This window comes from Cucurbita pepo, chromosome LG12 (genome assembly GCF_002806865.2).
Source record: "Cucurbita pepo subsp. pepo cultivar mu-cu-16 chromosome LG12, ASM280686v2, whole genome shotgun sequence".
NCBI classification, from domain to species: domain Eukaryota; kingdom Viridiplantae; phylum Streptophyta; class Magnoliopsida; order Cucurbitales; family Cucurbitaceae; genus Cucurbita; species Cucurbita pepo.
Window position 1 is genome coordinate 4,784,107 of NC_036649.1, and position 14,326 is coordinate 4,798,432.

Consider the following 14,326-nt stretch of genomic DNA (forward strand, 5'->3'; position numbering starts at 1 on the left):
AATCTCATGTATATCTCTTGAGATGCTCGAGACTCTGGATAACATAGCTAGCCGCCCTCTATTAATTCCTATAGTCACCCAAACTGGTTGAGCCCCGCTCCTCATTTTTTAGCTCCTTTAATTAAGCTCATCATTCATAACTTATAAGAGAACTACGAAGGACCATCTAGCTGGCCAGGATCAAAGATAAACCTCTAATTTTTAACCACCTTACATAGTAACTCAATCGTGTAATAATCTCGTGGCTGATACATAGGGTCAAGTAATTACGATAGATGACACACATTAGAATTCTTTTCTACTTAAGTATTCTCATGACTCAATTATATGAATGATAGTTGTGTTATGATCTTAACGTATGATCTTAATGATAGTTGTGTTCTGTACAAGAGAAATTATTAGGATAGTTGGTCTAGTCCTAATAGTTTAAAAGTACATATTGACAGGTCTCTTACTTACTAAGGATTACCTAGTAGTCCTCAAATAGTATCAGAGTCATACAATCATATGATGACATGCACAAGATAGAGTAATATGTAATCATACCCCTACTATATTCCTCATTTACCTTATTTATTTGCTAATCAATAAATCTTAATAATTTAACTCAAGGGCGCCATATTTTAGGAGCCCAAACTATGTGATTGAATAAATCAATCCTCCTCTATCGGTTGGGACTCCTCTTTCCATCCATTTTGTATCATATCTAAGGGATTCCTGGGATTCCTGGGTTCGGGCCATGTTGGGACTTGGGACTCCTCTTTCCATCCATTTTGTATCATATCTAAGGGATTCCTGGGATTCCTGGGTTCGGGCCATGTTGGGAGTTGGGACTCCTCTTTCCATCCATTTTGTATCATATCTAAGGGATTCCTGGGATTCCTGGGTTCGGGCCATGTTGGGACTTGGGACTCCTCTTTCCATCCATTTTGTATCATATCTAAGGGATTCCTGGGATTCCTGGGTTCGGGCCATGTTGGGACTTGGGACTCCTCTTTCCATCCATTTTGTATCATATCTAAGGGATTCCTGGGATTCCTGGGTTCGGGCCATGTTGGGACTTGGGACTCCTCTTTCCATCCATTTTGTATCATATCTAAGGGATTCCTGGGATTCCTGGGTTCGGGCCATGTTGGGACTTGGGACTCCTCTTTCCATCCATTTTGTATCATATCTAAGGGATTCCTAGGTTCGGGCCATGTTGGGACTCCTTCTCTTTCCCCAACAAAATCCGTTTTGTATTATATCTAAGGGATTCGTGAGTTCAGGCCAAAGAAAGATCGCCTTCTAAGTGTGGAAACTAAACTTAGATACACAGCCCAAATTAAGGTATCTTATTACTGTCTTTGATCTTCATCATAATTAACATATATTATATAACAAGCAGCTCAAATTCCTCTTCTGATTTTTTAAAATTTAATTAAAAACATATGAAATTACGAAAATGCCCCTTTTCTTATGTTTTTTTTCTTCCTTACCATTTTTTTTTTTTTTNCACGGTGATCATGGTCTATTGTGTTAAATTATAGGAATTAAAATATAGGAATTAAAAGGACCAAAATTTAATGAATTAAATATAAATAAGGAAAGATGATATTTTTATTTATTTTTATAAAGAAAAAAATGATAAAAATAATTGTGTATTGTGTTAAAATTAAAAAAAAAAAAAAAAATTATTGAAAATATGAAAAAGAAATATAAAGAATACATGATGGAATGGTTTGGTTACAAAATTGANAAAAAAAAAAATTATTGAAAATATGAAAAAGAAATATAAAGAATACATGATGGAATGGTTTGGTTACAAAATTGATAAGAATTCCCAAATGATTGGAAATGGAAATAATAATAATAATAATAATAATAATAAAGAAAGAGAGAAAGAAAGAAAGCTAAAGCCTTCTGCAGACCTCCTTCATCAAATCGGGATTAGCCCTCTGAAACTCGCACAGTTCATCTAGGGAAATGAAGCCGTTGCCGTCCTTGTCGATCTCCGACATCCGCCGCCGGACCTCCTCCGGCGAGGAGGAGCCAAGTGCGTGGAGAGCGTTCTCCAACTCCGACAGCGAGATCTTGCCGTCCCCGTTGCAGTCGAAGCGGTTGAAGATTCGCTCGCATTCTGCCCTGATTGCCTCCGACTCCGCCATTGTTTTGGATTCGGATTTTTCTGCTCTTCTTTTCTTTTCTTTTCTTTTTATTTTTATTTTTATTTTTATTTTTTATTTTTGTATACAAAAAATAAATGGGTTTGTTTCATAATGGAATGGCCTTTGAATTCGGGGCTTACAACACGTACACATTCCCACCTACAATTATGCATATCTTTCCTCTCTAACCACAAGACACTTTCCCTTACTTTCCCTTACAATAATAGTTAAATCATTTTCACCTTAATTTTAATTTTCTTTCCATAAGTAAAAGTGTCTTAATCATGTCACACACATTCTATGGTGGATGATCAAAGAGGATCATACCTTAATGATTGATTCGTATACGAGCCAACCTTTAACGATCTTAATTCTCCTTTGCTCCATGTCTATTCTCGTTTGTCAGTTCCTCCGTCTCTGGCTCTTTGGATGAGAAGCTCCAATTAGGCTCCGACAATATTTGCTCAAACCACCACAACTTAACTCAATGATGTTGAAAGTTTTCTATTTATAATCATTTACAAAATAGAGAAATGCGATCCCAAGAACTTACATATGATTATAGGATCTGTTCATGTTGGGTGCTTATATCTTATTGATGAACAACTAGCATGTTATTGCGGGTTCTCTACGTGTCGGGGTGTAATCAATGATACGGAAGAAGGACGAGTTTCAAAGCTACATGTATTTCAAACGTATTTAGTAGATTGCAGAGGGAAACAGTAGATTGGAGAGGGGAACGAACCGTTTCAAATTTAAAATATTAGGTGAATATAGGAATGCTTATTCTTAGTCTGGTTGAGAGTGTTGGATGACGGAAGTCCCATATGGGTTAATTTAGGGAACGATCATGGGTTTATAAGTGAGGAATACTAACTTCATTGGTATGAGGCCTCCTGGGGAAGCCCAAAGCAAGGCCATGAGCACTTATCCTCAAAATGGACAATATCATACCATTGTGGAGAGTCGTGTTTGTCTAACATGGTATCAGAGCCATGCCCTAAACTTAATCGTGCCAATAACTCAAATTCTCAAATATCGAACAAAGAACTCCAAAAGAAAAGAAGGCGCACTTTGTTAGGGGAGGTGTTGGATGATGGAAGTCCCACATCCGGGAATGATCATGGGTCCATTGGCCTTGGTTTTAGTGCTTCCATTGTTAACGACTAACCTTCTATACACATAAATACTCATAAGATATTAAAAAAAAAAATTCCAACAAAATTTCTTCGTTTCCATGTTGAAGATGGTTGGGAGAGAGTCCACATTAGCTAATTTAAGGAATGATCCGGTCTTTTGGAGTAAGTTCAAAGTAAAGTCACGAGAGCTTATACTCAAAGTAGAAAATATCACACTATTAGAGAGTCGTTATTTTTTGTTAGTAGGATTGAGTGAAGATGAAGGAATGATCTTAACTAAAAAATAATAATAAGAAGAAAAGAATTAAGAACGTAAAAGGTAGCTTGCTTTTGTGTAAACAATATGCTTTAAGCATTAATTTACCTTTCACCACGCATCTTCTGAAGCAGCCCACATCGCCTAACGTGACCTCCACACCATGTCAACCACTTGCTCTTCCATATAATTTTCATATTAAACCCTCCATTCATATCACATCTCAACCTCATTCACCTCCATGGCTGATCTCTCAAGCTCACCAACTCCGGCCGAACCCGCCTCCGCCGCTTCCATCCAAGCCTTAGAATTGTCTATTCAAAATGTTATGAAACTCAACCAAAGACGTAGACAATGGCATACTCTCTTTGCCACCCCAATTCCAAACACCACCAACCCATTATCCTCATGGAGATCCCATTTGATCACCTTCCTTGAATCCACACCTTCTCATCTCATCACCATTGTTCTCCTCTTAACGGACCTTATCGTTACCGTCCTCGAACTCTCATCGTCGTTAATATCATGTAATTTGCCTGTTAGTCACAAGAGAGAAGAAGAAGTTATGGGTTTTCATTGGGTGAGCATTGCCATATTGAGCTTGCTCTCAACGAAGACTGTGGCTATGGTGGTCGGCCTCGGCCTCTCGTTCTTTAGGCGGCCCGGTTGCGTCGTGGATGGCGTGGTTGTGGGTGTGGCGTTGGGTTTAGAGGTGGCTGCAAAGAGGAGAGGCGGTGGAGTTATAATGGTGGGGAGTTTGTGGAGGATTGTGAGGGTGGTGGAGAGTGCTTTTGAGCTAAGTGATGATGCAATTGAAGCAAAGATTGAAGGAATAGTTTGGGAGTTAGAGGGAATGAAGGAAGAAATAAGAAGAGAGAAAGAGAAGGATGAGGTGTTAGATCTTAGTATAAATCTTAGTAACCTTTAAGTTTGGTTTTTGATTTTATCATATTTTTGTTTCTAAATTATATATTTTGTAATTTATGGTTGGAAAAGGTTGAATTTATTCCGACTTTTATAGGTTATTATTATCTAAACTTTTATTAGTGAATCGATTCATACCATTATATAACAATTTTATTTTTAATGTATGACCATACTCCTCAAATGAAAAATTATTATATTTCGAAGTCATTATAAAAAAATAGTTCAATTACCTTGATGAAGTAGAGAAAATACAGATCTATTTGAAGTCGAGATGTTAGTTTTGGATTAGTATAACTTGTTAAACAATAATTGTAATTACTCACGTTAACAATAATTGACATGGACGAGCGAAAGACTTCAGAGATCCTACCTAAATACGAGCCTATTTTGTTTTATCTACTTGTGTTCTATTTTGAAACTAGACTTTAATGATAACATCTATTATTTTAACAAGTTTTAAAAATATAAAATATTTGTATGAAATTAATTCGTGTCAAAACACATTCCCCTAATTCAAGTTTAAATTTATTTCAAACTCTGCTTGCATACACCAAAAGGGAAGAAACAATTAAACAAAACAATAGTACACACAAGATTCAAGAAAGTCTATTAAAAGTAAAGTAGTAATAAAGAAGAAGAAGGTTGGGATGAGGCTATCCATCCATTACTATTTAAAATGACAGAGACAGTAACTATCTAAAATCTAGATCGCTACCATTACTTACTTGCCTGTTCACAAACTTACCTTACCTTCCCACATTTAGAACAAAGGTAAATATTTTCTATTTTTTTTTTTTTTTACCAATAACTGTGTTTGTAAGTAAAAAGTGAAGTTTAGGCATCATACTCCCCTTCGGCAAACTTGTTCTCTGGATAGAATACAGCTATCACTTGGTTCCCTCCAAATTTTCTTCCATTCAAACCGGATCGAGCTTTCGTTGCACTCTCGATGTCTGCGTACTCTNAAAAAAAAAAAAAAAAAAAAAAAAAAAGCAAGAAAATATTAGTTAGACTTCCAAATTAACTTAGAAGAGGACTCAACCAAGAAAGATGCTTCCTTGTTTACAAACTCTTCTGTTACCAGATAAAACCAATGAAACAGGAAATATGAGTGAATGGAAGAGGTTACTGAGTTAATCACATCTTCACTTTCTATAATTTCATTGTTCCTAATATCATAAGATGATTGTTTTTGGGTATTAAATCAAAATTCAGGTTTGCAGGAAGGAAAAAGAAATGAAAATTTTGGTTGAAAGATGCAGAAATTCATGCCTTTCCAACTCCAGGTGCTGCTTCATTGGGTCTCGGACGCGGGATTACAACGTTTACTAATGCACCTGCAAAGACACAATAAAAACCACTTGAAACCAAAAAAAAAAAAAATCAGAATCAGATAAGAAGCATATGTCGGGTGGGTGTATAAAGATAGAAGGCTATGGAGGCTTCTGTCTGTAAGTTATTTGTCTGATTCTTTCTACCAGAATGTGAGGACAAGAAAAGGCTGTAAAACAGAGGTATCATACAGAAAAAACAAACATGAAATCAATGAGTATGCATGAAGCTTTGAAGTTCTATAGAATCTATGTTGATAGGAACACAACCAACAAATGTGTTAGTTAAGTTTACCAAATTTTCCGCCTTCGCCTCGCATGTCTTCCATGATATCTTCGTAGTCTTCGTCATTAATAAGCTCTTCCGGGGTAACAACTTGTGTAAGACAAAGAACCTTGGTGGATACAGCCCCAGGCTGTAGCATAAGCTTCTGAAAAAGGAATACGGTAAGATAGTTGATAAAACTAAGATAATATTTCACAATTATAAAAATTGCCATGTTATATACAACAAACTTCGGAGCTACTTCTGTTGGTCTTGATATTATATACACAACTTATTAGCAACCAAGTATAGTACAAATTTCAGGTCTTGTTCTCAATGAATCATTCATGCTTCACATTATCAAGCACATTCGCAATTCATGCCAGAGAAAGAAATAAAATGCATACTATTCACCACTACAAGACATTTGTCATTTTTTAGGGTATTCTATGCATTTTACAATAAATTTACAAGTTTAAACAAATCTGGGAACTTTCGGTCCGTCAGGTAACTCCCAAGAACTCAACTGCAATGCTGGTTGAATCAAAAGTTTAATGAAAGAATCAACTTGAAATATCAACTAGCAATATCAACTAGCAATCTTCCCCCATATTATTCAGTTGAAACATAAAGACTAATATAATATATAACGATAATGTCAATGATGTTTGGGTATTTTGAAGTTATTAGGTAGGAGAATTACATGTGCCTTTCATTTAAAATTCCACAAAGTAGAGGAAAAGCCTGTAACTTCACTAACCTGCAACGCAATTTGCTGCTGTGCATGTAACAGAACACTTTCTTGCTCTGGTTTGGGTTGGTTGGTTCCTTGATTTGCACGCCGAACAGTGAGCGTCTTATCACCCATTTTAATACCGTTGAGGGCTGCACAGGCTATGTCAGTGACTGAAAGATCTTGGTAAACACAAAATGCATAGCCTTTGGAATTTCCCGTCTCTCTATCTTTCACCAGATCAAAACCTCGAAGGGGCCCAAAAGACTCCAGCAACTCTCGGACCTGAGCTTCTGTGAAGTAATAGGGAAGTCCACCCACAAAAATGCGGTCTGGACCCTCAAGACCACCAGCTGAACCTGGTGTTAGACCAACGGCAGCTAGGTTCAGATTGGGGCTTGGCTGGCTGGGACCAAGCGTTGCAGCAAGAGAAGGATTGTAATCACTAGGTCTTCGCACCTTAACAGGCGCTCCCTAATTTGAACAATAGTAACAAATAAGAAAAATATTTTCCACAATAAATTTTGTTCTAACATTTTATGCATATAAAATAGTCAATGGCAAACTAAGTACCTCAAAGATGATCCCATCCAAGGCCATGGCATTACTGGCTTCCTCAACAGATCTCATCTCAACAAAAGCAAACTTTTTCTCATGATTTATATAAACATTAACAACCGCATCTCCTATAAGTGATAGACAGCCAACGTATGAGTTAAACAAGTTGATTTGGCAAACAATCCAGACAGTTAAACCTATGAACAGTAATAAAAAATCACCATACCAGGGCCAGCGGTATTTCCTCCTATTGCTGCCATAACCTGGCTGAAAAATGTGGCAACAGACTGCAAACAACAAATGACCTTTGTGAATAAATGCAGTTGGCTGTTATATGAGAAAACTTTCCAGTATGGCTTGGCCAATTAGAGGAAAAAAAAAACATGGAAAATGAAGAAGGAAAAGTCTGCCAAGGTTATCGGCACTGGTCGTGAGAAAGGGAGAGGAATAAACATAGCCAAGAGTGATAAGTTTTTCAAACTTTTATTTGGTAAGTCAACAGAGGATGACATTTGCATTTGGCAATGCAGAATCAAAAAGTTACAAGAAACCAAAACCTTAACAAAATAAATAAGCTAAAAACCTGCAATCGGATGCACAAATGGTGAACTCCAGACAAGAATATATATGAAGATACGGACTTCAAATATTAAATTATATAATAAAATGTCAATAAAAAAAGAGCAACAAGAAGTGCAAAAAACCTGTTCGTTGGCTGTTGGTGGTAGCCCTCCCACATAAACCCGCCGTGCATGTCTAGTAGCCTAAAAACAGAACACGCACCATAAGTCTTAATGCCCAACTTAAAGTGTACAACCAAAAAAAGAGACGTACAACAGCACTGAATTGATACCTGTTGAGTCATTGCCTGAACCGGCATTACAGGAAGTGCTCCAAAGGGCTGCATGAAAACAAATAAAAGGAAAAACAATGTAAATGATGAATATATACTTCTATCAAATAATTAATGTCATTTGCCTAAGGATTTTGTATTATTCCATTCTATTTAATATGGGAGAAGTAGAGTTACCTGACCCGTTGCCAGAGGAAACATGGTAGGAAACATTCCAGGAATTGCTGGAGTTGTCCCGGGAATCTGACCTGCTAAAGAAATTAGGCTAAATCAAAGAAAATAATCACAATTCAAGTCAACAACATTCGCATACACATAAGATTCAAGTTCACCTGAACCTACTTCATGCTTCAGGAAACTCAATGTGATGTAACTTAGCCTCTTCCAATAAATTTTTTAGCATACAAATTTAATGCATGTACAAATTCTGAGAAATATTTGTAAGACTACCCAAAAAGGAAAAAGTTTCCAGATGAGGACGAACAAGATCCATCTAACCGGTGCATTGGTCCTTCTTGCACATAAAAGCTACAGATGTCAGCTCACGCCCATGGTCAGCACAGAGGGGCAAGTAGTCCAACATTGCCTTCTCACAAAATTGGACGAGACATAGAAACAAAACAACAAACAAACACCAAACACAAGCAACAAAAAACCAAAATACCTCTCAGTTTCAGAATGAGTGTACCAAGTAAATAATAAATAATAGCATAGCCCATCCAAAGACCACATTTTTTAAATGACTACATATGCGATGAAGGAACAAAATATAGCTTACCCAATGACACCATGCAATTTGTTGTCAACTTTCCACACTATATTCAACAAAGAAAAGCAGTTAAATAATACAGAAGGATATTCCTGTTCATAAGGATTTAGGTACCTGCAACAGCAGTTGCACCAGGTAATATTGCAGTAGTGGGAGGAGCCATGTCAAAACCACTAATTCGTTTGCTGCAGAGAAAGATATATTAGCATAACAAGTTCAAAGACAAAAGAAGCAGGAAAGGTGATAAACCATGAAATTTCATAACCAGGAGAGACAAACAACTTGTATGATGCAGAAGAATTCAACATAAACTACAAATAGACCAGAAATCTATGTAACATACAGAGCACTAAAGAAACCAAATAATGATAGCTTGTCGCTCACATTAAAATATTGTGTGGATGCACGATTGCAAACCATTAACTTTCTTTTGAAAAAATACCCAGCTACACTGCTCAAATTAATAATGTGAACATCCCTTATATATCCATGACAAATTAGAACTTAGAAGAATAAATTAACAATTATTTATGGTCCAGAGGAAAATATAACTCTAAATATATTGAGAAAAATGAATGGCAGAACTATATTTCCAAACATTCCACATACTAACCTACTGCTCTAATCATTCCTCTGTCTCAGACTTTTCAAAAGAAAAAATCATGGAAAAGAATGAGATACATAGGTAAAGGCCACTCCAATAGGCACAAACCAAAGAAAGGCCAAAAATTGCGAAGCTTCTTATGGACAAAATAGTAGTGTCAATCTCATCCTCAATAAACGAGGGTAAAGCAATATTGCAATTATTCAACAAAAGGAAACTGCAAAAAAATAACAAAAAAAAAAAAAAGATGAATGTAGTTGGAGAAATGCCAGAGAACCACAAGTTCATGACAATTAAACCTTTTACATTTCAAACCATGACTGAAGACAGTTCTTCAATATCTCAACAAAAACCATACAGTTCACTTACATAACAACATATTAATCCGTAACATATGATCTTACTGCTCATATTTAACATCTTACTGCTCATATTTAACATCTGCTAAACTCCCCCGTAAAGCAATATAAATTCAGTAAAAATTCAAACTATTTGAACCTACTAATTTTCCACGCATAGACTTCAGATGGACGTACAGAGAAATTGTATACAAGAAAAATATAGCTATTAACTTTCATATCCAACCTTTTGGAGCGTGATCTTGACCGCGTTGGAGAAGGGGATCTTGACCTATGTTCAGGTATTCCCTTTGAGCGAGAACGAGACCTACGTCTATGTCTGTCTTCTCGTTCTTTATCATAGTCTCTCCGCCTATAAATGAAATAAGTCAATTTAATTTCCATTGATAAAATAAATTTAACCCAACATAAATCCCTAAATCCCTACAGTGCATAAGGTAAGAGCCAATAATGCATTATGAACAAGAAGCTGGGCAAATCAATACGGAATCCATTACCTGTCGTAGTCTCTACTCCTGTAGTAATCATCATCATCTCTACTTCTGCCCCCTTCCCTCCTCTCACCTCGATCCCTATGGCGGTCTCTATGATGACGGTCACGATCCCTATCACGGTCCTTGTCACGATCCCTATCCCTGTCTTTCTCCCGGTCTCTTTCCCCATCCTTGCTTTTCTCCCTATCCCTTTCTCTACCTCGGTCCCGATCCCTCTCCCTGTCCTTCTCCCTATCCCGCCCCTTATCTCTTTCTTTTTCTCGACTTTTTGAAGATTCCCTTTCATATTCTCGGGAACCATGCTGTAAAAGAATGGTTTGTCAGTGAGATTTTGGTTTCTTCATAATCTTTTACTATATAAAAAACCATTTCATTCATAAAATTAAATATAAAAGAGGAGGGGAGGAAAACCTCAACCCAAGCTAAGGAATAGAATACAAGAAAAACTTCCAACTTGAGTGGGGAAAAAGGGAAGAACAGTAGAAACAGAACCAATTCCCACAATCCACCCAATTGCCTAACCTCAACTACACATTGTCTCACAATGAACAAAAAAAATCACCAAGAGTTAACTTGGTCTGTCCATATCTCAAAGATTTAGAGTAACTTCAAATACTAATGGTTTCAAACGAATTCCAGCGTTTCTTATCCGTGAAAAATAGTAGGATTTAAAGCCCTGAATGAATTAAAATTTTGTTTTCACTTAGTAAGTTTTCAAGACAAAAATGGCTAGATTCCTTCGGATTTCATAGAATGTAAGTATAAATTGCTGATTTAAGCTTGTTATATTCGAATTTCCAGTTAACAAGTCATGGTTGGAACGCTGAATTACTAAAATTTGTCTCTCTTTTACGCAAACATCCAAACAAAAAAATTAATTACGTTTTCATTCCAAACAAGATAAAAAATTAGTATTTGAAATCACGGAACTTGAAGTCATTTTATTGACTCAAAACGGAAGGTTATAGGTGATGTTTCAGTCTTGCAGAGCCTTCAAAACACAGACTACAACAGAATGTCGAACTTCAACAGTTCCACTGTTTTCTGAAACTAAAGAACACGATAATTGAACTCGACTCCGAAAACAAAATACGAATGTTTTCAGCTTAGGAACAGCACTGCCATCGATCCCCCAAATCCCAGCAAAACCGTAATATAACAAATGAATCGCCATGGATCAATCGAATACAAAATACCTGAGATTTCGAATCACTGTGAGTGTCGTGGCCACCACGAGCTTGAGGAGAAAAACCATCGCCATAGTTGTCTGCATCTTCCCCATTACCTTCGTACCTCCCATCGTAATCCGTCATGTTTGAATTTGGTGTATGATCCACAGAGTTTCGGTCTGGTATATGGAAATCTTTCTGGGGAGAAATTGAAATTCCCGAGGCAATTGGGTGAAGCACGCCAACGAGTATCCTAGGGCTCGGAAGAGAGATCCTTCTCCTTATATATCAGTCTCTAAGTACTAGCCTTCGCACAAAGGATGTGACCATGGGTATTTTGGGGAATTCAATCATAAATTTTATGTTTTTAGATTTTTAAAATTTATCCTAATAAATAATTATTTGATTATAAATAAACAAGAAGTCATTAGTTATAATTATTGAAAATTTTATTTCTTTAACTAATTAAATATATTTAAGATATTGTTAACAATTAATTAATAATTTAAGTAATTAAGTAATAGCATTTATTTAATAAATCTTTGTTTGTAAAAATGAATTAAGTAAATATTTTAACCAATTATTATCAAATAATTAAGTATATTAATTTTGTTAAATTGATATAATTAGTTAATTAACTATATTCATAATAAAATCATACTAAACTTTAATTCTTAGGCATGTTGATATTTCTAGATGATTCATTGTTGGGTTTATTGATTTCTTCGATGATCGACCATTGGGCTTATTGGTTTTCACAGAATGGCCTTCGACTTTTTAGTCAACTTGGTTTGTTGATGTACTTGCACCTAGAGCCGAGAGTAAATCGTGTGGTCACCTGTTAGGTCATGGATGCGACGGGAGCCTATAAGTAGTGTTCTTACTAAGTGTTTTTATACTCATCCATTTCTCCTTTCTTTTCTAGGTGTTCACATGCGGTCAATCGAGATGGAGCAGTGTTCAAAAGTTGTATGGTCACAAAGATGGTTGTTTCAGAGGGTCAGTCCATTTTTACATTTTGGAGTCATTTATATTTTTCTTAAGTTAAACTTTGTCGAATTTTTATCTTTTATTTTTATTTGTTTTTGCTTTCACCTTTTTTAGTATCGACTTGAGTTTCAAAACCTCAAAAATTGGGTCGTGTCTCATTGGTATTAGAGCTGTCATGTTTTAGGTTTTGTAGCCTAGGACAGAGAGTCATACACCTATGTGACTCAGTTCGACGACACGACTCATCGCGACTAGGTATGCAATTTAACCATATTTAGTGGTATATGATATGATATAAGACCTATATGAATTTGATGATTTCCTTCGTATACGTGGTAGTGATGTTAACATCTTACGGTGTTGAATAGTAAGATGTACCAAGATCTGAAACAACACTTCTAGTGGCGAAGTATGAAGAAAGACGTAGCAAAGTTTGTGAGCAATGTGCTTAATATGTCAACGAGTAAAAGCTCCTGGACAAAAGACGGCAGGGATGTTAGAACCCCTGAGTATACCACAGTGGAAGTGGAAAAATATAGTATGGATTTCATAGTAGGACTATCCAGAACGCTGGAGGGCTCTACGGTAATTTGAGTAATTGTTGACAGATTGACAAAGTCGGCACACTTCTTGCCAGAAAAAGCAACATATATAGTCGATAATTTAGCTCAGTTGTATGTGAAAGAGATAGTGAGGTTGCATGGAGTCCCAGGGTTGATAGTGTCGGATTGAGACTGACGCTTTGTGTTGGCATTTTGGCACAGACTCCAGAAAGCATTGGGTACTCACCTCAACTTCAGCACTACCTTCCACCCTCGAATGAATGGTCAAACGGAGCGTTTAAATCATATTCTAGAGGACATGCTACACACTTGCATACTAGACTTCAAGGGAAGCTGGGATTTCAAACTACACCTGATGGAATTTTCATACAACAGCTTCTAGGCAACTATCGGGATGGCATCGTTCGAGGCTTTATATGGAAAAGAGTGTAGATCCTCATTATGCTGGCATGAAGTGGATGACAGAGAATTGGTAGGACCCGAATTTGTTTGAGTTACCAATGAGATCGTTCCAAAAATTAGAGCGAGGATATGTACCGCTCAAAGTAGACAGAAAAGCTACGCATATGTCAGGCGTAGGAGCTTAGAATTCGAGGTAGGAGACCTAGTATTCCTAAAAGTGGCACCAATGAAGGGTGTCTTGATGTTCGAGCATAAGAAAAAACTTAGCCCTCGATTCATTGGACCCTTCAAAATTCTCGAGTGAATCGGTTCAGTAGCTTATAGGCTAGCCCTACGCCCTCCCTCTCAAGCAGACACAATGTATGCTAGGCGACAATGCTAAGGAAGTACACGAGGTACCCTATCCACATAATAGACTACGAGCCACTTTAGCTTAGTGAAGACTTAAGTTACGAAGAAAAACCCATAAAAATCCTAGCACGTGAAGTGAAAACCCTACGTAACAGGGATATCACATTCATCAAAGTACTATGGTTGAATCATCACATTGAATAAGCTATATATGGGAATGCGAGTAAAAAATAAGAGAAAAAATACTCTTAATTAATAAAGGAGTTTGAGACTTTCAAAAGCTCTTTTTAGGGGTATATAATGTAAAGTTCGGTTTAAAAAAAATATATCGTCGCCGGAGCTCGAGAATTCCGGCTAGGCGTTGGAGTTCTTGGGCAACGCTCTGGAGAAGCACACGCACGCCCCACGGATCGCCA

The 14,326-nt window shown here is 36.8% G+C and overlaps 3 protein-coding genes across 15 annotated transcripts; 1 reads left to right on the forward strand and 2 right to left on the reverse strand.

Moving 5' to 3' along the window:
• Nucleotides 1-1,791: 1,791 nt before the first annotated feature.
• LOC111807712 (polcalcin Phl p 7-like) lies at nucleotides 1,792-2,147 on the reverse strand. Its single transcript, XM_023693555.1, has one exon. The coding sequence runs from the start codon at nucleotides 2,145-2,147 to the stop codon at nucleotides 1,893-1,895; it is 255 nt and encodes an 84-aa protein (XP_023549323.1). The 3' UTR covers nucleotides 1,792-1,892.
• A 1,636-nt stretch (nucleotides 2,148-3,783) lies between these two features.
• On the forward strand, nucleotides 3,784-4,550 carry LOC111807068 (voltage-gated hydrogen channel 1). The gene has a single exon (XM_023692640.1). It carries the CDS (start codon nucleotides 3,784-3,786, stop codon nucleotides 4,468-4,470), a length of 687 nt encoding a protein of 228 aa, XP_023548408.1. The 3' UTR covers nucleotides 4,471-4,550.
• Nucleotides 4,551-5,052: 502 nt separating this feature from the next.
• LOC111807705 (splicing factor U2af large subunit B-like) lies at nucleotides 5,053-11,870 on the reverse strand. Of its 13 annotated transcripts, none has more exons than XM_023693537.1 (14): nucleotides 11,632-11,870; nucleotides 10,439-10,737; nucleotides 10,168-10,293; nucleotides 9,093-9,163; nucleotides 8,988-9,024; nucleotides 8,387-8,457; nucleotides 8,210-8,257; nucleotides 8,061-8,120; nucleotides 7,583-7,643; nucleotides 7,372-7,484; nucleotides 6,826-7,272; nucleotides 6,096-6,231; nucleotides 5,741-5,806; nucleotides 5,053-5,440 (listed from the first exon to the last, which is right to left on the reverse strand). In XM_023693537.1, exons 1-14 carry the CDS (start codon nucleotides 11,733-11,735, stop codon nucleotides 5,304-5,306), a joined length of 1,776 nt encoding a protein of 591 aa, XP_023549305.1. In that variant the 5' UTR covers nucleotides 11,736-11,870; the 3' UTR covers nucleotides 5,053-5,303. The 13 variants fall into 13 exon arrangements, 12 of the variants coding, with proteins under 12 accessions (XP_023549305.1, XP_023549306.1, XP_023549304.1 ...); XM_023693538.1 differs by having other exon boundaries at nucleotides 6,096-6,228; nucleotides 8,387-8,460; XM_023693536.1 differs by having other exon boundaries at nucleotides 8,387-8,460.
• Between the last annotated feature and the right edge of the window lie 2,456 nt (nucleotides 11,871-14,326).